This window comes from Triturus cristatus, chromosome 2_2, assembly GCF_964204655.1.
Source record: "Triturus cristatus chromosome 2_2, aTriCri1.1, whole genome shotgun sequence".
NCBI classification, from domain to species: Eukaryota; Metazoa; Chordata; class Amphibia; order Caudata; family Salamandridae; genus Triturus; species Triturus cristatus.
The window spans coordinates 515,567,052-515,589,204 of record NC_140582.1 but is presented as its reverse complement, the minus strand read 5'-3'; the positions used below and the strand labels follow the sequence as shown (position 1 = coordinate 515,589,204).

General features: G+C 46.0%; 1 protein-coding gene across 4 annotated transcripts in view; it reads left to right on the top strand.

Annotated features, from left to right (window-relative positions):
* NR3C2 (nuclear receptor subfamily 3 group C member 2) overlaps positions 1–22,153 on the top strand; it is a 750,782-nt gene that overhangs the window by 705,235 nt on the left and 23,394 nt on the right. For all 4 annotated transcript variants that reach the window (XM_085641641.1, XM_085641639.1, XM_085641640.1 and 1 more), the window contains exon 8: positions 7,036–7,193. In XM_085641641.1, coding sequence (XP_085497767.1) covers positions 7,036–7,193 — 158 coding nt within the window. The remainder of the gene's footprint in view (positions 1–7,035; positions 7,194–22,153) is intronic.

Here is a 22,153-nt window from a genome sequence, read left to right as displayed (position 1 = left end):
AATCCAGCTATGGCATCGCAGAGGCCGGCTCGTGGTCTGTATGCGAGGGTGCCTCTGATGGTGGTTTGGCGTCTGTGTGGAGCTGGAAGTTCATGTGTTTCATGAGGGCGTGGTGTCGTCGTTGGTGATGGTGCAGGTGATATATTCCTTGTGTACGATGGTGATGCCTCCTCTGTGTCTGTTGGCGCGGTCTATATGTTTCATCTTGTACTCAGTGGAGGTTGCAGTGGCGATGTCGGGGGCCGATGTGGGGGGTGAGCCAATTCTTGTGATGAAGGTTACTTCAGGGGCGAGTGTGAAGATGGTGTCCCAGATCCTGGTAGAATGTTTGCAGAGTTATCTGGCATTGACCAGGAGGCAGTTGAGTTGAACCGGGGGGTGTCGGCGTTTGTGGTTGGCGTGGTGCTGTTCATCAAGGTGGTGATTGTGTTGTAGCGGCAATGGATGCAGGTGATTGGTGCCGCTGTGGTGTGTGGTGAAGCAAGGCAGCAGCTGTTGTGTGCCGGGTCCAGGGCACGGAGCTCTGCTGCGGAGTACCTGTGGGATTGCTGGGGGCCAGGGTTCCTGGTGCTGGGCATAGTCCAGGCGCAGACGGGCTTGCCTTTGGCATGCCTGCTGCGCGCAGCCGCACTGAGGCCTCCATTGGGTAGCTGTGGACCTGTAGAGGTGGGAGGGGCTGTCGGGCAGTGGGAGGGCAAAAACACAGCACAGGTGGGGCCGGTGAGAATAGGCTGGGGATTTACCAAGCCGGCAAGCGAAAAAAAGAAATAAAACAATACAGCAGTGAGGACGATAGGATTTACAGTTCTAACAGTACAACTCAATTTCAATGAGCACAAACGAGTAATGGGGATATGCACGACAATGGGAAACAAATTAATACACTTTCAGGCAGTAACTGGCAATAACAAACAATTAGGGCTTATGATAGTGGAAAGACAGCGATATGAGGAGCGAGGGTCGATGTCCCTGCTGCTAAGAACGTGTGCCAAGTAGATTACAGAGTGCGTATGATGTAAATAGGTCAGCAGGTTACTGTTTTCAAAGGAGGCACCCCTTGTTACTTGCAAGTTATAACTTAAAGTCCGTATATTCGACCGTGGGCTATAAACGCTCATCCTAGAACTGCATACACACCGCTAAGCATACATTAATAGAACGTTGATTAATGTTGCAAAAAGGGTTATTTTTGGAGGCGGGAGTTTGCATAGCGCGCGTTTGACCCCAATCGGGGATCTTAGCGCTTTCTTAGCACCAGTTGCCTCACATGCTGGTATGTACGAATAGGGATATGCCCAGGATCGCAGTATGGCATTGTCGCTGCCGAGACTCGATCTCCCATCCTCCCACTTCGAGTTCCCCCGGTACTGCCGTTAGGCCAACCCCCCTCCCCCCCCCTTTAGTTGTATCCTTCCATAGGGAACGGGTATGACAGTAAGCGAGCCCGTTACAGCTCCTCGCCCTCCTATTATCAACAATGCCATGCTGCTCCTACGGTGCGGTCTCGTTGCTTTCAGTTCAGCCCGCTCATACACTTCGGTTATTTTCCTAAGCCCTTAGGGTGTTTAGGAGGCCAGGCAGGACATTGGCGGGGTTGTGCCTGCTTCTCTCCCCTCGGCCCATTCAGTCCCGACCCATAGGCCCCTGCGGGGGCCGTGCCGTCCTCTGTCACCCGGTAAATTCTCGTGGTAGCTGGCTTCCCTGCATCTGGCTGGGGTCCTTATGAGTAGCGACGATGGAGCCGGTATTTGCAATATTTAATATGTTTGCAAAATATTAGAGCACCCTTGTACCGTGTCAAAGCGTTGTTCTCAAATGGAAACTTTTCTGTCTCTCACCGGTAGTAGAGTTGTATGTATATGTTTGAAATCCTTACAACACGGCTAATGGGGTCGAGCGCAGACAAAAAGGAGGTTGTTTTATGTCCTAAAAGCCCGATCGTGACCTTCTGTGCCCCACCAGTCCTAACCGGAATAGATTTACCGTAGGCAACTTAGAACCATTGATAAAGCCAATGGTCCTGACTTGATGTAAGTGTATTGTTATGTGTTTAATTTTCGAGGCAATGGCAAACTCAGCCATGCCCTCTATTGTGCGGCGAGGGGCTGGGCCCGGGCGAGCGGCGCAGGCGCTGTCCCTCAGTGGGGCTGCAGCAGGGCTCTGACGCTGGCTCGCGGGCAGCATGTTTTCACGGACGCTGCTGGAGGTGTCTCGGTGGCTGTGCTCACGGCCGAGTGTGCAAGGGCCTAGCTGCTGCTTGGTTGTGGGTCTGAGCAACGGGGGCTGCCAGCATACGCTCCGCCCACCTCTTTCGGGGGGGGGGGGGGCGTGAGTAACCACGTGGACTGGTGGTCCACAGATGGGAGGGGTGGCCCCTCCCAAGTTTTGGTATGCACTGCCATGGTGTAATTTAGGCTTATCAGACGGGCAGGCTGCTAGGGGTTGGCCTGCCCTGGGATCGGATAACCCACCATGTTTGCATATTGGTTATGCTAATAAACCTGCAGCAATATTTCTCCACTTACAAAAAAGTGTTGTGTGGTTTATTTATGTATTTATTATGTGTTATGTGACAACAGTTGCCGATATTGGCACTATACATGAGCACCGTATTTACATTACACATTAAGGCAGGGGAGATTAAGTGATTTGCCCAGAATCACAGGATGTGGACGCGACCTCGGGGCTCGAACCCTGGTTTCCTGCACCAAAGTCGGCAGTTTAAGCCGACGGACCGTGTGTTGTGCCCGTTTATGGTTTGGCTGTCCTGTTATTTTGCTTTGTATTATGATATTATGTCTTCCTCTGTTTTTTAATTTAGAAATTTCAACAAAAATGTCAACGCTTCACATTACTTTAACGTTCATGTGACAGTCAACAAATTACCACTGTCTAAGGCGGCAAAATATCGATGCTGCAGCTTTTCAAGTATTTTAATCCATTATTTTCTAGAAATATTTCTCAAATACTCTCTGAAAGATGATAGTATAGAGGTATCAATTTTGATGACCACCATTTGCTTTATGTCAATTTTTCAAGGCTTCCCTTTTTGGGGCCTTGTATTAAATCGAATAACAAGCAACGGTTTATTATGAAACTCTCATGATGACCGCATCAATGCAGTTTCAACATCGCTCACATGTGGAGGAAGCCGCATGATTCATCTCAATTGCTGCGGTTTCCGCCCATTCTCTGTTTCGGTCTCGCTCCCCCAGGGTGCTTTCTGAGCTGGACCTCAAACGGTGATGCACGTCCAGCCGGCCCCGAGGCTACTGAGAGGTCAGACCCCGGAATGAAGCATCGCACCGGACACTGCTCGGTGCAGGTTTAGTTCCTGCCCCCTCTCCTTTTTGTCGAACTGGGATGGTAAGCTATAAGTGCCTCCTGCTGCTTTAAAACGAAAGCAACGGCGCTTGATAGCAGAAGAAGCGGTAATGCAGGAGCCCCGACATGTTGTAACTGCGACCACAAACCTTTGAATGTCTGCGCGCATGCTCAGGCCTCATTACCAGACTTTTGAAGCTTCTCGATACTACTGTGGAACGCCAGTTTACTGCAACTGGCGCATCGTTTATCCTATTTATTGTTTTTCCTCCTCTCCATTGGCACAGTTTAAGGTTTGTAGCATTCCACCTCCTTTGTAGTATAACCAGTTTATGACATCCTTCTGTTTCGTCTGAAAGTGGACATACTCTAGCAATTACAGGCGCCATCTAGTGAATGATGTCACATGTCTCTGGGACTCTCGTCCAGCGTTCTATTAGGGTGTGCGCGTTGGGGTGTTTGAGCTAGCCAGGAGGATTCCTTATAGGGAAGAGATGCTGTCTCTGGATTCTTCTGCTGTTTTCACAATCTTCTCTAAGGGAACAGCCCTCTTGTGTCTGCTGTGCAGTAAGTGGATGGCGAACCCAGTGCCTTAACTGTGTGTAATGGAAACAGTCATTATTCTAGTAAGTGAAATGTCTGCGTGAACTCCTGAAACGTGAGCATCTTTTGGTTGGTGAACATGCCTCCCACTGTTCGAAAGAGCCCAGATATTGAGCTGACTATCGCAGTATGGGTTGGTTTAGTCAGAATGCTGAGGTAAGCGTTTACTGACCCATCACCTCTGGACTTCCAAACTTGGGGGCATATTATCAAGCCAGGCGATAAAATTATCGCCGCTTTAGCGGCAGAAAACTGCCGCTAAAACGGCGATAATGGGCTTGATAATATGCTCTATGGAATTCCAATTGAAGCCCATGTTAGATGTGAAGGACATCTAACCTGAACTTCAATTGGAATTCCATAGAGCATATTATCAAGCCCATTATCGCCGTTTTAGCTGCAGTTTTCTGCCGCTAAAGCGGCGAAATTTTTTAACGCCGCCCTTGATAATATGCCCCTAAGTCCCAGGTGGATCTATCAACCACCGCATAATCCAAAGGCAGACGATGCTTCTCGGAGGCTCTAAGGGACCAGCCTGCAATGATCCGCAGCTTAGCCGCCATGTGACATAGTACAAGTCTGGAAGATCTAAACCCCCTCCGGCGCAGGGTTCCGCAAAATGTTATGGGTTATTTGAGTTTACTGATCCTGCCAAGCAAATGGCCGTCAACGATCGGAGAAAAAAGATGCAGGTGCTGACATCCGAAGGGCATGAAAGTGAGCATTTTTTAATGAAATCACTATTGATTCTGCTATGTTCTTTTTGCTCTTGGCATTGTTGGTTGGTGCAGGCACACGGGATCTGCCTTGACCGGCAGACTGCTGGATGTAAGGCCTGATGATCTTTTAGCACCGTAATTCAGGTATACCTTTTACTACTGTTGTTTCGAGTGATGTATTTCCAATATTGATGTACTTCCTAAGGAGATTACTGTTTACTGCTAGCTCTAGCCCTTTAGACTGTGGTGTCGTTTTTACAATCTGACTCCACCTCTGTGGCTTAATTATTTCTTTTTTTTATTCAATCTCTTTTCGGATCTGGGAGCTGTGAAATCAATTGAAGTTAAGCTACTCTCCTTGTTTTCTGACCCTCGAGGCCTTGTTTGGGTTCATGTTCGGAATGCTGGTCTTTTTTCTATACAGGTTTTTGGTTGATTGAGAGTGAAGCTGGAACTCTGCCACACATTTACTAATTTAAAGTTGATGCAGTGAAAGGAGAGAGCAGAACTGTGATATATATTATTTAAGATATAGCACTATATCTCTCTATTTCCGCGCTGGTGCACTTTTGGCTACCTTGTGCCACGCAGACCTTGCACCATAGTGCATAGTTTAGCATAGGTAGGGAAGATAATTTGCTTAGCTATAGTTTCATTTTTTTCCAAATTTGTATGTGTGCTGTACAGTGCGATGCGCATGTAAATTTGGAAATGTTTGGAGAAAATAAAAACTTACTCAAACGCTAAACCTAGGAGGCATACATTTTTAGCACAAAACCTTGTCTACTATTTCTAGTTGATAGGGTTTTGGGACAAAAATCAAAAATCATGAAGGGTTGCATGGGAACAACCATAAACACCCATGGTAACCTCTTGATGCAAGGGAGCGCATAGCACTCCTTTGCGTTACTTTAGTGCTTTAGAGCTGCTTTTCACACAAAATAGTTTAACAAGCTAGTAAGTACATCCCAATTACACATTTTGTGCTGGGTTTGTGTCCCTTTTGTGACACCAATGCAGATCAAAGCGTTAGTAAATATGGGCCTCTTTGTCATATCCACTTTCCATCTGAGGTTTTGTCCTTATCCTGTTCATTGCCTGCAATAAGGGCTTTTTGCGTCTTTCTGTGACTGTGTTATCCTCTTCAGAAGTTCTGAAAGTGTCTCCATCACATGGGAGTACTATGGATCTCCAACTTGAAAACATGTTTTGTGCTGGAAAGTAAATCCCAAATCAACACTTTGTGTGGGTTTGTGTCATATTTGGTGACTGACTGAGGCGAAGTGTTGATATTGCGGCCAAAGGAGCGGAAGCTCTCTGATGTTCCCATCAGGATGTCAATTTTGGATCTCAAACCAAAGGCAGGAGCTCCTGTTGACATCAAACTCTAGAGCTGAATCTAGAATCATAAAGATTGGGGTACTTTGCTTTAGTTATGCCTCCTTGTCTTTAATCAGGCACTTGACTAGCATTGTCTGAATTTAACTATAAAATTTGTTATCCTTTCTGGTAGCAAAATTTCTAGAGTCACATCTTGTTGACGCTCTTTTGCCGCCATTCACTTTACTTTTAGATGCAGTGGCATTATTTTCAAGCAGAGTTTACCCATGAAGACAGCAGCGAAATCCCAAGGTTGTTTTTAGGTCTCTTCTGGAAGTCCATGCTCGTAGGACTGCACAAGCAATAAGCATTCCGTTTTACTTGTGTTTGTTGGTTGAGTCAAATTTACATAATGTTTACATATAGGGATTTTCTGTCAAGCCTCTTTATCCATTGGTCTACTGATGTGTCCTTCACATTTTGCTTCCACCCACCACAGCATACAGCACGGAGCAGTAAGTGCACCCACTCAGCCATTGTCTCTCTTCGCTGTGTGTGACGACAATTTCCATAGCCACCTAAAAAGTAATCACTTGACTGGATGAGCTAATTTGTGCTTTCATTCATTTATTTTTGCGATGGATCATATTTTTACTTTTATTTTTGCAGATATATGCTCACAGTCTTTAAATGGTACGATTTGTATTTATCATTCCTTTTATATTTTTATGGCTATTACAAATGTTTGCAGTAAAATAAAATGTCAAAATGCAATGAAGGCTTGCAAAAAGGTCAGAGGAGTGTTTGTTCGGTTTTGTTGACTGCGTTTCATTTTCAGCAACAATGCCATGATAAACAGAAGAGCCTCCACAAGCAAAGAAATCTACTTTTAGATGTGTGTGTATTCCTTTACATATTTGTATATACATTGGCAGGTTCCACTGTTGAGATTGGTGGCCATCATCTTCTGTATGTTATAGTTATTGACTTCAGTAGGAACATGTTTAAATATTTCATATATCATGCGAGAAAATGTAGCGACTGCTGTTTTTGCTTCCTCATTCAACAGTTCCCAAAGACGGCTTAAGATGCCAAGCGGCATTTGATGAAATGAGGTCAAACTACATTAAGGAGCTGAGGAAGCTGGTAACAAAAAGTCCGAACACCTCCGGGCAGAGCTGGCAGCGGTTTTACCAACTAACGAAGCTTTTGGATTCCATGCACAATGTAGGTATCGTTCAAAAAGGAACGCCATGGAGTATTTTTTCTTAAGTTACTCAAATAAGTACAAAATTGTGGCGTAATATGGGCCGAAAGGTCGTTGCTTGTGTTTTTTGATAACTACATTTTGGGACTACACGGAAGGGGACTCGAAATTGTTTAGTAAATACGCAGCAGACATCACCTGTTTAACAACCAAGCTAAAGCCGTCCATATTGTGTTCAGCATAATGAGTTTCACACGACTACAGGAGCAAACTGTGCTGTCTTCCACAGATATTTGTGGCATTCAAAAGATGTTGGGAATAAGGATTTTCATTTATGCATAGAATACAACACTCTGTACATATACGTAAAAGGCAGTTTATTTGTCGTATCGGCTGTCTAAAGTTGGTGCATACATGTTTTCACCCCACCATGTTTCGAACTTTTCTGCAATGTTATACCACCCTTTAAAGAAAATAACAAACACGCTCAGCGAGAGGCAGAATATATGAGTGACGCGTTCCTGAGCCAGTCATTCGCCTGTGCCAGAGAGGTTATAGCATTGCACAGTGGGGTGCAGAAAGAAGGCTGTGAGGACTGGCACACGTGCAACCCGGAAGCACTTAGCGCGGACCTCCCAGTGCTGGCGTCAGTTCTCTCTTGCACTGAGGTGAAATTATACTCGTGAAGAAGCGTCAGTACTTTACTGTGTGCAGAGGTAGTTAATCTGACCGCATTTTCCACGAGTAAGAAGTGATTTCATGTGGTGATTTTTTTTCCAGGCAGTGTACGGGGGGAGGGGGGAGGGTGCGAAACCCTATCATCGCTAAAAATGTTCAGACTACTATAATTTTTGTTGTAAAGCTTTTGGTTCATATTTATTACATGTAAATGTCAAGGATGTACAGAAAGTATTTATGATGTTACGTTTTTATTTTTTTATTTAGAGTTTTTATATAGCGCAAACTCGACCCGAAGGTATTGAAGCACTTTACATGAGCACCAGTTACATTGCGCAAGGACACATACATTTTTTGAAGGCACAGGGAGATAAAGTGATTTTCCCAAAATCATAGGATATGGACCCGACACCAAGATTAGAACCTGGTTCCCCAGTTTTCAAGGTTGACAGCTCTGGCCATTAAGCCACATCCTCTCCCATTAACAGCTTAACATATACACAGAGATTCAGCACAGCAGACAAAGTTGCTGTGCTGCATTGCGTCAAACGGAAAAAGCTGAGCAGCGGCATATCATCCAAGTTATGGCATTGTTTCTCAGCCTGTGCAGGCACACTTTTGCCCGCCTTGCTCCACGCATACACTCTGGAACCATAGTGCAGGGGTTTCTGCATGATGCCTAGCATAGGTTTTGCACTGAAAGGATACCCTTCCAGTACAAAATACAATTTCTAGAAGTAGTTTTATATTTTTCCAAGTTTGTATATGTGCTGTAGGTTCAGCATACAGAAAATAAAACTTTTCTACAATGTAAGGCCTGCACCTAGGGGGCGGGGTCAATTTTTTTGCCGCAGATCTCTAACAGTGTTAGTAGATAGGGTATTGCGTCAACATCCATGAGTGATTGTATCGAAATACCCATGTACCACAATTTGTACACTCCGTGACAGAAAGTAGTACATAGTGCTGCTTTGCATGACTTTAGGGCTATGTTCCAGGACAAAACAAGTTTTGCGCTGGAAAGTAAATCTCAATACTACACTTGGTGCAGGTTTGCGCCACTTTTATGATGCAAACGCACCACAAACGGTTAGTAAAGCTGGGCCTTCGTATTTATGAAATTGGTATAAAGAGCTCTCTCTTTGGAAAACAATCCATTTGTCTTACAAAACTGCCTAGAAATGCTGAAGAAAAAACAACGCTCCTGTCTTTGGGTAGAGTAGTAGGTCTGCCACCTGACGCAACCCAACTGCGCTGCTCTGTAGCTGAAGAGCAAGAGGAATTCACCCTATGTCACCATAAAAACGTGCAACCCTATGCTGCAGCTAAACTTTTCTTAATTCCAGCATTTCAGCCCTGATTCCAATACCATTCAGATACCAGTTGACGTGGATGAGGAGGAGGAGGCAGGCAACTTGCTCCCTCCGCATTATACTAATAACTGTCCTTTACCTGAATTTATGAAATGCAGGTGGCCTTGACACAACACCTCTTTCAGAACTTGATTTGCCACACATTCTTCCTACTGAGGAGAGTACTTTCATTGCAGTACTCATTAGGAGAACTATGGAATTGTTAATACTCCATCTCTGTTAGAGGAGACAAAAGCTAATTGTCTTACGGCTTGAAGCTGTAGTTGATCCTATCTTGGCACTTTGGGGTAAGCACTTTTAGCTGACCCATTGCCAGATGGCACAAACGGGTATTTGAACACCCGAAGTTATGGACACACCACATATAACTAAGAGCCTTGTGGTGCAATTCTCCACTTGTAAGATATAAGCCTTCCTTGCTTTCCACTCCCTGGGTCATGGAGTCAAAACAAATTGATGTAGTGAGCAAGGAAGTCTTCTATTCCAGCCGCTTCGGTGGTGTTACTTGAATGTTTTTTTACCTCAGGTAGGCTGTTGCCACATCCATTGGGAGATGGCATGGGGGTTTCTGCCAGCACAAGTATCCCTTGTGCAAACATGTCAGAATGGATAGGACACAGCCAAGCAAATCTTGCATTCTAGCCTGGAATCCATAGACTTGGTTCTCTGTGCCATTTGAACCACCTTCATCATACACAGACATGCCTGTATGTGTTTTATGGAAATTTCATGAGACGTTCTGATTTCCTTGATAGATATACCCCTTGCTACTGGGGTGAAAGCTGACTCTAAACTGGAGAGATTTAAGAACAGCAGTGTAATGGAACGTTCTCTGAGTTTAGTCTCCCAAGTGCACCTATTCAGCCAGCTGTATCAGACGTTTGGGATTACCCCAGGGGCCTCCGTGTCCATCAACGTCACATTTAGGGGCAGAGGTCATGCGACAGAGAAGTCCATCAGCAATAGCACTCTTCCTCCTCACTTGCCATGATAACACAACCACTTTTGTTTATCATTTGGTGAATACGAGCATCCACATCAAAATATAAACCTCCTCCTCCTCATATTCCTCTAGTTGCCACACCATTGTGATGGCTCATGCCCAACTCCTCTTTATGGAGGTGCTTGTGTGGCTTGCAAAGTGTGAATTCAAGAAAGTACCTGAAGCAGAACAGAGGCTCTGATGTTATTCCTGTTATTTCCTAATCACTAAGAATAGTGGAGCTCTGCAGCCGATTCTGGACCGCATAGTATTATATTTGTTTCGCTGGAAGGAGAAATTCTACATCATAAGCCTTGTGCAAGTTCTGCTGACCTTGCACCACGTCGACTGGATGGTATCCCTGGACCTGTAGGACATGTACTTTTATGTGCGGATAATGCAGTCCCACAGAAATATCTGTATGTTGTGGCAGATTCCACTAACTACCAATTTTTGGTCCTCCCCTTTGGCCTTACATCAGCACCTCTGGTTTTTACAGAAGTGCAAGTCAAAAGTGTACGTGTTCTTGTTCCTTGTTGGCTTGATGTTGAAGGTGGGCTTGCCTCAGTTAGTCTCAGACCTCCTGTACCATGCAACCACTGTTCAGCCTTAGAGTCTACATAAACGAGTCCAAATCCAACATACCACCCAAGCAGAGGTTACGAACTATGGCACCATTTTCAATCTGGTCACTCTGAGGGCCTTTCTGCCCCTATCGTAGGTCAAGAATATTCAAGCTAAGTTTCGGGTGAAAGCAGTTCTTACATCTCTGATGCTTTTGATACTGCAAGAGCAATTCAAGAGAATATTGTTTACAACAATATCACCCCATTGAAGTCAATAACACAAAATGTACACCAAATGGAATTATATTTTTGTAAATGTTATTTAGGATGCTATATTTCTTTCAGATGATATTTGTGCATACAGTATTGTGGCACACAACTGAGGTACTATGTGAATGCAGTAAGATTGTAGATATTGGCAGTGTCTGGTAAAACCTCCTACCTTTGGAAATAGAAATGCCTCTGGAGGCAAGAAAAAGTCAAGTGAGACCAATGTAGAGACAGAATCAAGGCAAGGATATGAAGGCACATCATGGGAATCCTTTGTAGATCATGGTTATTGACTGAAAAAAGCTCAGATTATGACAAGTGGTCAAGTGAGGGTGACAGGTAAACACTCATGGCTCAATCCCAACTAGAGGTTGAACCCCTCATGATTTCCATGTTTATACTCTCTAGGTTTTTGGAGCCCGAAGAGGACCAACTGAAGAAAGGAGCTTTTGCACCATAGATCTGGTTAATGTCCTCTAAAACAAAACCAACATTTTTTAGGCAAAACTAATATATTAAAGGGTTTTTCAAGCTGTTGTTTTATGGATTTTCCACAAGGGTTGTAGTATTCGTAAAATCAGATCAAGGGATCTTCTTGTATCTGGTGCAGGCCTTTCATAGTCCCCCTTTAGCACATCAGTTAACTAGTGTCCAGTTAACTGACCCTGGTCATTGACCAGCCTTCTTGGTTTGACGCTCTCCAGAGACATATATTCCCACAGGCAGCTGGATTTTCCTGTCATAGTAGCCCAACTATTCTTGTTTTTTTTTTTTAAAGAAACTTTGTTGCCTTTTACATATATCTCTCGCAGCACATTATCAATATTGCATGTTAAAATTTTGCAAATTCAGCTTATCTCACGTCCTTCAGCTCTTGCACATGCAAATTGTTCTTGCATTATTATTGTCACTGGTGATTTAATGCATTCCCAGGCCTGGCATGCCTACAGTCCCCCTCCCGCCCTAAAACCTAAAATTAAACTCCACCCCCCCTCCTCCGGCACTGCTGTCTCCTATAGCTACAGGATGTCTCCTTGTGATCACATTTATTATTTCTCATTGTGTGCAGCTCTATCATTCGGACACTATTTCAGCTCTAAACCCCATCGGTTCATGGGCTTCTATGGGTCCTCATCTCCTGGTGCTTGCTCCCCTCTCCCCCCTGATTCTGTCTCTGGGGACTTCCCTGTCTTGATGGTCTTTCAGGGGTGGTGACTTCAGACCCAGAGTCCTTGTCCCTCAGCTCCTCCATCAGTACCTCCCATACCTGTGCCCTTTCCAGCTTTCCCAAGCCCCTTCTCGCAATTCTAAGCAAGATTCTGCCCTCACATCATGCCCACTTCTTTAAATTCTCTCTTCCATCTATGTTTGCTGGGGTCATCCGGGGCATTCCATCTACTAGTAATCTCCTGTTTTCCCACTATAAAGGCGAGGTCCTGGAACTTATCGGTGAGCTTAGTCTTAGCTGTATGGGGAAACAGGTTAAGTAGGACATGTTCTGGTGTGCACAGGACTATACGTTCTGTCATCCTAGCCGTCTCTCTTGTTACTTCCTGACAATATTGTGTCAGGGACTGGCAGCTCCATACCATATGTATATAGTTCGCCCCTACACCTCTGGCATTCCGCATCTTCTCTGTGAAAGAACCGGTAGCCCAAATATTCTTCTTTACAAAGTTAGGAAACTGGATTACCTAGTTCTTGGAATCAGTCCTTTGGGACTGATTCATAGTTCTTGGAATATGTTCTTTGGGACAGGTTCAGGTAGAGGAAGGACAACTCTGTCATTTGACAGCCAGGAAAGTCTCTCTCTACCTTCTTCCTGGCTAGTACTGACGCCCTAGTGGGTCACGAATGCACACTTTAACAAGCATTGAAAATGCAATAGGTCTTGCCTTTCATTAAGTTAAAGCCATTTGCTTTGCTAATGGTATTGTATAGCAAAGCAAATGGCTTTAACTTAATGAAAGGCGAGACCTATTGCATTTTTAATGCTTGTTCACTTTGAAAGGGGGTTTACGTGACCGCTTGCCTTAAAAAAACACATAAAGAGGCATCTTTTTAATTTGAATTTGAGCATGTTCGGGACTGCCATAAGCACTCGGAATTTGTCGTCAACGAATGAACGCCTATTTGGTAGCCTACATCTTTGCTCTATTTTCGGCCTCGCACTGTTTGTTTACTCTGTGGCCACTAATCGCAAAAGTGACAGCTGGTGGCGTACGGACAAGTTCTCAACTAATCGCGGCACGAGAAGTTCACAGCGCGTCTTACACTGCACAGCTGTGGAAGCAGTCGGGCACGCAACTCTTAGGTGACGTACACTCCTGTTGGCTGCTGATACGAGGCTCCTTTCTCTGCCAATTAAATAGCGTCCTCTACACCCAGGATCAGTGCCTGACACTGACCGGCGTAGGCGTGGTCTGGTTTCTGTTCCAAGCCGGGGTGAGATGCAAAGAGGTAACGGCACCGAAGGGCGAAGACACTAGCTTCTGTTCCAAAGGTAAAGGCCAAGATACACTGCTCTGTGATTGCAGCAGCACAGGGAAGCACTATATGGTGGGTAAGTGAAGGGGGACGGAAGTCATGGGTTGTCGGGCAGTTTGAATCTACGATGGCCTTGTGGGAGAATCAGAGGTGTTTGTGGATGAGAGGACAGGCACTTTGGAGCAGCAGGTGTTTTAAGTAGCTTAGTGGCGGAGTGCGAGTGAAAGAGGAGTAAAAGGTTTGTTGGTCATGTGTTTTGGCAGAATGTGTTGGGGTGGTGTGTGAATATGTATAATTAAGAGCGCTGTGGATGAGATGATTGTTGAGGGTAATCTAGAGCTCCGACGATGAGAGGATAGACTGAAATGAAGGTAGACATGATAAAACAAGCTGTCTCCGTGGAGCCGACGGGGGGAATGGAAAGTGAAAGTGCATGAGGCTGCTGAGGACGGAAGGGGGACAGGAGATGTGCACACCGCGTGGCTGTACACATCATTGCAAGCGCGTCTTCACAAGCGCGTACACACGCTCCAATCCGCCAAAAGCCTGCGCGTGCCCATCTCCTGTCCCACTTCCGAGGCAAGTCAGCAACAATAGATCTCGCTGGCGACAGCGCTTCGCGCTGCGTTCGCCTGGCGAGACCTAAAAAGGGCAATTAGAATGCTAATAGTAGAAAAAGGCAGAGAGCCCAATTCCTAAAAGGTCCCCATTCACATTCACTTTACAATGATGTAGTTCCTGTACCAGTCTATAGCAATATTAACCAGAACTATTTGTCAAGCAACATTCAGATGAACTCTTCCTTTCATCCCAGTTCCACCTTTCTTTCTCCAACCACTTCAGCCCAGCACAATTCAAAGTCTTTCTAGCACTTTCTGTTGGCACTTTCAGTTAGCATTATCCATCATGCCCTGCGGAGTCGAAAAGTCTACTACAGCCTAGCGATGGCAGGACTATTAATAGACAAATGTGTAGAAAATGACTGCTGTTCAGTCCCTTCCATATGTTTGTGGATAAACAGGGGCCGAACAAGAGTTGGTAAAAGGTGTGAGTGGTGTGATGCACTCCAGCTATAAGGATGAAATTAATCTGTCTTGGGTGCCCAGCATTTAATGTCCTAAAAGTACCAAAACTAAACTAGGTAACTCAAATCTGATGGATTTTTGAAATTTTCAGGCCAAATAATTTTTAGGATTTAGTCTCAGCATTAATGCATGCCAACATCTTCCAAAGCCTTCTGAAATGTTCTTTAACACAGGACCTGCAGCAAGGTTGTCAGCTGCCGGAGAGGCGCTAAGCTTCATTCCGGGTATTTTAAATTGTGAGCATGATTATCCGGATTCGTGACTAACCCAGATGCCTGAAATTTGATAATTGCCTTAAAATTGGCTAATTATTTATATCACATTATTTTCCAGTGTCAGTTTAACGCATTGACTGCCCCAGTCACATTTTACTGGGGCTACCCGAGAGAACAAAGTCCCATTATTTCAGCAAAGCGCATGTGGCTTGGCCTGTTTAACAGGCCTCAGTCCAGAGTAAAATATATATGGAATTTTCTATAACAGGTTTGATTTTGCTTCCACACTGTGGCTACTTTATATATAATTAGACATAGACACTTGACTGTGAAAGCAGATATAGACTTCTGCGCTCATTAAATATACCAATTGCCATTCATGATGCAACGGTCTACTTAGTCTCTCTTTGCTTCTACACCACTATAAGGATGTAGGAATTGAAAGCAAATAAGAAGTTCCATTCCGACTTCGTTTACCATATGTCTGGCAGCTGAAACATGATAGTTATACTTAGGGGCAGATTTATTAAAAAGGTTCTTCAACGCAGTAACCAAAGTTGTGTTGCACAAAGGGGAAAACACATCATAGAGCCATATCTGCAAAGATATGACGTTGGTGCTGTAATCCCAGGCATTCAAACAAGCTGCCTAGCGCCACCCAACACCTTTGCATGATAGTGCAAATGTGTGTGTGTGCACACATGCCAACATTTTAGAGCAGGCAAGTGGGAGATTTAAAGAAAATGGTCGGGAGAAGGTATTTTCCCCACTGACGTGTAGAAGCAGAGGCAAACCTGCCTGAATCGGGTCTATTGGTATGTATGGTGAGAGAAAATCAGCGTTTAATTTTTGGCAGTTTAATAATATAGTGCAAACAAAAACAGAGTTCTTAACTCTGTTTTTGTTTGCGCTATGTAAAAACTGCCCAAAAATAAAATCTCGAGGCCTGTCACATGCTCTTAGCTCCCCCTCCAAGAATTAAGGACAACGCGTTAACCTTTGATGTCAGAGTTAATTCTTGGAGGGGAGACTGGAGCGTGTGTGACAGGCATCAACATTTTATTTTTGCCAGTGTTACAAAACTTGGAATTGGGTTTCTGCATGCAGGAATCGTGAGTAGGAGACTAGCCTTGAAATCGGTAGTCTTCCGTCTGAATCCGGAGGGTTGCGATGTATGGTGTGTGTGTGATGTCTAGCATTGGCTTTATACTGGAATGGTATACCGTTCCAGTACAAAATACTATGCTAAAGCATACTTTAAAACTTTTCCAATATTGAACAGTACAATGGAGCACACATGCATCGTTTCAACGGTTTGGTGAAAATAAAACATTTCTCCCAGTTCATGCCTGCCTCAGGGAGATGTTATTTCTTGGCACAAAGCACTGTCTACCAATGTTAGTAGATGGGGCTTTGTGTCAAAAAAACATGGGTCATAGCATTTGAAATCCATGTACGACCCATGGGATCCTACCTTGATGCAAAGTTACGCAAAGCAGCACAAGCTACTAGCATTATTTTTGGGGAACATTCAGCACAAAAATGTTTATAACAAATTAACACTTTGCATCTGTTTGCATCACTTTATAACAAATCATAATATTTGTACCGGTTTGCATTACTTTGGTGACTTTGCACCAGCACAAATTGTTGCTAAATCTGTCTATGTCTTTGCTCTGTGTTGGACTTTACCCTTTTTGCAGGGGTCATCCTTTTTGTCTTCCTCCTAGCCTTTTTTCTGACATTGTGTTGGTGCTTTTAGGACTCTGGGCACTTAGCACCGCTGTCCAGTGTAAAGTGTGGGTGCTCTTGATGGTAAACATGGTAAGATTGATCTACACCTGTTTGGCGGATTTTATTTACCTGTCAGTCCCTTGTAAAGTGGTATCTCAGATACCCAGGGTCAGTAAATTAAATGCTACTGGTGGGCTTGCAGCGCTGATTGTGCCACTCACCAAAGTAGCCTTTCAAACCTGTCTCAGGCCTCTGCCATTGCAGGACCTGTGCGCTCAGTGTTACTGCCGCTGTGATGTGGCACTCAAAGTGTGTGCCACGTCAGTAACCCCCCTTTTTACTGAATATCCTTCACCCCCAAGGTAGGCCCTAGCTAGCCCTATGGGCAGGGTGCATTGTAGTTCAAAGGTAGGACATGTACCTTAAGTGTGGAACATGCCTTGGTAGTGACAAACAGCCATTTTGGTTTCTCACTGCTGTGAGGCTGCCCTCTCATAGGAATGCATTGGGGATTCCTTGATATGTGTTTTCAGTGGTAATTCCTGATATGAGACGAGCAGCGTGGTCCAGTTTGGTATGTTTGGAATAGTGATAATAAATGCTGCGTAATGGTATGCGCAGATTTATGATCACTATTTTAGAAATGCCACTTTTAGAAGTTAGCATTTCTATGTGCTATGTGTCTGCCTGCCTGATGTGTATTTCATGTCTGGGTTTGGAGTGACAGGGACTGGTGAGGTGTGTGGCTCCAGGGAGGGCAGAATGAGTCAGCGCTAGGCTGAATGAGCAGATCTGCATTTGGAGTAGTGGGAGGAGAAGTCCCTGACCCCGAATAGGTCTGTGCCTGCCTCGGTGAATGCTGGGTCCGCCCCCCTGTGGTGTGTCTGAGGACCGAGCCCCCACCTGACAAAGGAGGGTGTGAGCACTGTACACAAAGTGTGCCAGTACCCCCCAGAACCAGTTGAGACTGGTTCCCCAAGCCCTGTGCCAGGGCAGAACAAAGAGAAACCCTGAATAAATATTGGGGCTGTGACCCTATGTATGGTGTGCTGTTCTAGGGTGCTGCTGTACTTGCTGGGCCCCAGGAGGAACCGCCCCTCTGCTGGGGGTTCCTGTGAGCTGGCCTGCTGGGCCCAGCTTTGCCTTTTTGGGTTCTGGTCCTTGCGCCTCGTGAGCGCTACATCGTTATTGCTGGAGCCCGAGAGAGAGGGACTCCAACCGTGCCAAGATGAGAGGGGCGTTTGAGCCCTGCAGCACTGGGTTGTGAAGTCTTCAGGGGGAATCCCGGCGTGGGGACTCCCCCGTGCTGCTGGGAAGTCAAGCAGGAGCCTACCCCGCATTTCGGTACCACTTTGGGCGGGAGCCCATCCCGCATGTATGCACGTTAAAGCGGCAGCCTACCCCGCATTTTTCTTTGTGCTGAGAGATGCTGCCGCAAGCGGCCCGGAAGCCAGGCGCCCATTGCCTGACTGTAGGCAGGGCCAGTACCAGGAGGCTGACGGCTGGCTGACGGCGAGGCAGCCCGACGCGGTAAACAGGCAGCCCATGTCTGGAAGAAGGCGAGGCCACTGTGTGCCGGTGGGAGCCATGCGGATTGCCTGAAGATCGGAGCCTCGCAGGGAGAAGGATCAGAGCCTCGCGGGCTCCCTGTCGAAGTCCCACGTCGCCAGGCAAAGTGAGGAGAGGCCCTGGGAGCAGGGGCCTGCCTAGACATATTGTCGGTGCCTTCCCCTGCCCAAAGAGACCAGATTATTCTACAAAGAGCCCGGTGAGTGGGGCTGAAAACAGAGCAGTGGTGGTGCCAGGAGAGCCCCAGTGAAGGGGTCTCTCGAAACATTGTGGGCATCGGTGCTGATCTGTACAGCTGTACCGCCTGTTGGAGGACAGCTGCAACATGGGGGCAATTTGGTTGTAAGAGTCCCGGAGTGGGGCTGTCAAGGCACTGTAGTGCCAAGGCTCATTTTCCCCAGCTGCACCGCGAGAGCGCCGGTAGCTGCAACGACGGGGGCATTTCTCCTCAGAATGAGGAAGGGGTGAGACGCACCCTCGCCCCCAGTGCATTGCGCACGTTTGTGGTGTTTGCATTGGCAGCCAGAGGGCCAGTTGGAAAATCCTATGATTTAGCGCCCTGACTTTTGGGACAGAGGGCATTTGGGACAGCGAAGACGGGCCCCCAAGGGAGGGCAGTTGGCCAGGGATAATTTTTTGTGGTTCTAATATGATGCATAATGTGTTTATGCTTATGATGATGCCTAATGTCATGCTATGATGTTTATGCATAATGGGTTTTCACTAAGTACAGTATTTTTGCCAGTAGTTACTGGTTGTGTTATTACCTTTCTTATGGTTCTGACAGTGGTCCGATTGGCCCTGTCATGTATATAATCCCCTGTGAAATATTGCCTAGTGCCAGGTTGCACAGTGAACATTTGTGATTATGATTCTAATGTATTTAATACAAAGGCTATTTTTATATAACCTTGTGTGGAGTTTCTTTTGTAGTGTGCCTAGTGTGTCGTCGTTGTGTGTGTGTTGCACAAACGCTTTACACATTGTCTCTGGGATAAGCCTGACTGCTCATGTCAAGCTACCAAGGGGGTGAGCAGGGGTTATCTTCAGCGTGTAACTCCCTTGCCCTGACTAGAGTCGTGGTTTCTGCCTGGCTTAGGCGCATGGCCTGGCCAACCAGAAATTCCATTACTAACACTCTGATACTGTATTTGAATATATAGACATCTCTAAATTAGAATTGGAGCTAGGTAAGTGCAAATCAATCTTAGCAGTAAGTTTATTAATTCATATTCCAACTCTTTTTAACTCCAAAGCAGAGTCTGCGCTACAGAGGTTGAAATAATGGCACTACAAACAGGGAGAGAAGGTGGGGCAGCTACTGACAGCGTGCCTCAGGCAGAGGGAGGCAGGCATGACCATTCTTGCTATCATCACTGACTCAGGGGTGTTAGTTACCAAGCCACAGGAAATTGTAGATACGTTTGCATCCTACTATATGGCCTTCTACTCCCCGGAAATTATCCAGGGATAAGTGTAGCTGAATGCCTTTTTTTGTGGATGGTATTCACTTACCGTGCCTCTCAGAGAAAGGCAGTCAACTACTTCATGGCACAGACACTAAAGAGGAAGTGGAGCAGGACATCTCTGATCTACCCTATCATAAAGCCCCGGGCGAATACAATTTTTCGGCAGAGTTTTACAAATGGAATAAATCCGAGGTGGTGGATCTTTTCCATGAGGCCTTCGCTGAGGCTTATTGCACAGACTGCTTGGGTTTAGTTTCCAACAGGACACAGATTTCGGTCCTTCCCATACCATGAAAAGACCCTCTTCTTCATGACAGTTATCGCCCCATATCCCTGCTCAATGGAGATGTCAAGATATTGCCCAATATTCTAGTCACCCGCCTCAAGAGGGTCCTCCCCTCTCTTGTTTACCATTCACAAGTAGGCTTTGTCCCAGGCAGCTCATTCCATAATAATCTTCGCACATTAGCTCATGTGGTCTGGCTAGCAACGGATCTTCCTTGTGAGGCCTTGGCACTGTCGTTGGATGCTGCGAAGGCCTTTAATAGGATAGAGTGGGACTACCTGCTTGCAGCACTCCAGAAATTTGGTCTTGGTGACGACTTCATCTCCATAGTGAGGTGGCTCTATGATTCCCTGTTAGGCCTGGCATGCTTGGCGTGGTTTTCCTCTGTATTTTTGCCTCTGCCACCTGTGTTTTTGCTGTGTGCTGGACTTCGTTTTTCGTGCCACTGCTGATCAGTGCCAAAGTGCAAGTGCTCCCTCTGTAAATTGTCAATATGGATTGGTGTTTCCATGATTGGCTTTCTTGACTGGGTCCCTAGTACAGTGCACTGTGTGTTCCAAGGGCCTGTAAGTCAAATGCCACTGCAGTGTCTGTGTGCAGTTTGGTACTGCCATGTTGACCTGGCAAGTGCACCCACATGCCAGGTCCTAACTCTCCCTTTTCTTTCATGTGAGTCACCCCTAATGTAGGCCCAAGGTACCCATGTGGGCAGGGTGCAGTGTATGTGGAAGGTAGGACATGTCCTGATGTGTGGAACATGTCCTGATAGTGAACTACAGTGAATTTCGTATTTCACTATTGAAAGGCTATCTGTCACATAGGATAGAATGGGAGTTTATTTATAAAATCTTATAAATATAACTTCCCAATGGGACAAGATAGGAAGGTGAAGTTTAGTATGCCTGAACTCTAAAGATGCATCTTTTAGTAAGGATGATTTTTACATTATGTGTTTGAAAATACCACTTTTATAAAGTAGGTATGTTTTTTTGCTCAGCCATCCTGTTTGCCTCTGCTGGTTTTTGGATTGACTGTCTGGCTTTGGAGTGAGTAGAGGAGGAGATTTCCTTTCACCTATATGGGCCTGGTTTGCCTTACATAATGCTGTCTCCACCTCCTGCCGGGAAGCTGGACCAGAGAGAACAGAACTGGTTGTGACTGAGCACAGAGCCTCTCTACCACAAGAGAACAAAGGAACATGCTGTATACATATTGAGACCCAGACCCAGAACTTTAGATCACTTCTGGACTCAAGAGGAACCTTTACCAAGGAGAAAAGCTGGAAAAACTGGAGCAGAATCGACTGCCCCTTTGCTGTGTGCTGTCTGGGGTTGGCCTGCAGTGGCTGTTTCTGCCTAGGAGAGGACAAAGACTTTGCTGTGTGATGTGTATCCTGCTTGAAGAAGATCTGCAAGAGCTTGCCTCCTGTTCTGAAGTCTCAGGGCCACAAAGACGTCACCACCAGCTCCCCTGTAATTCCTTGCTGGGAGTTCTGACCTGCCAAGAGGTGCCTTTTGCTGAGTTTGGCCTCTAGAGGTTGTTCCTGCTGTTGGAAGCTGGAAGAGAGACTCAACTTCGAGAAGCGCAATTGCTTCCGCACCCATTTCCAATGCATCGCTGCCGTGCGGGAAGAATTTCCACGCATTGTGTCGCTGAAGAAACCGATGAAGCGCCTGCCCGCGGCTGGAGAAATCACCGCACGCCGAATCCTGTGCACTGATCTCCGAAGTCAGAGATCACTACACCCATTCCGACGCAGGCCCTGCTGTGCGGCTGCAAAACCAACGCATCGTGGGACCGCGGCTGGAGGGATCAATGCAGTGCCATTGCCACCGCTGCCACACCGAGAACAGACATCCCCGATCCGAACGCATCGCACCTGGGCACCAAGTCCACATCAACGCCAGGGCCGCAGTAAGAAACTGACGCATCACCTCCCTGCACAGTAAGAAACCAACACATCACCTCCCCTTCAGTAAGAAACTGACGCATCACCTCCCCTGCATGACAGTAAGGAACCGATGCATCACCTCCCCTGGAGTAAGGAACTGGCGCATCCCCTTCCCTGGGCATAAGGAACTGATGCATCACCTTCCCTGGGGCTGTTTTTGTTTATGATTTTGACAAAAGCAAGGTACTTTGTGTTGAAAGTGTTGCATCTATAGTTTGCTATGGACAAAACAGTTTTTTTTTTTAAACAAATTTTATTTGTCAAAAGTCACATATGACGCATAGCTCTGTGACCCAGAAGCTTCTGCCGCATCAG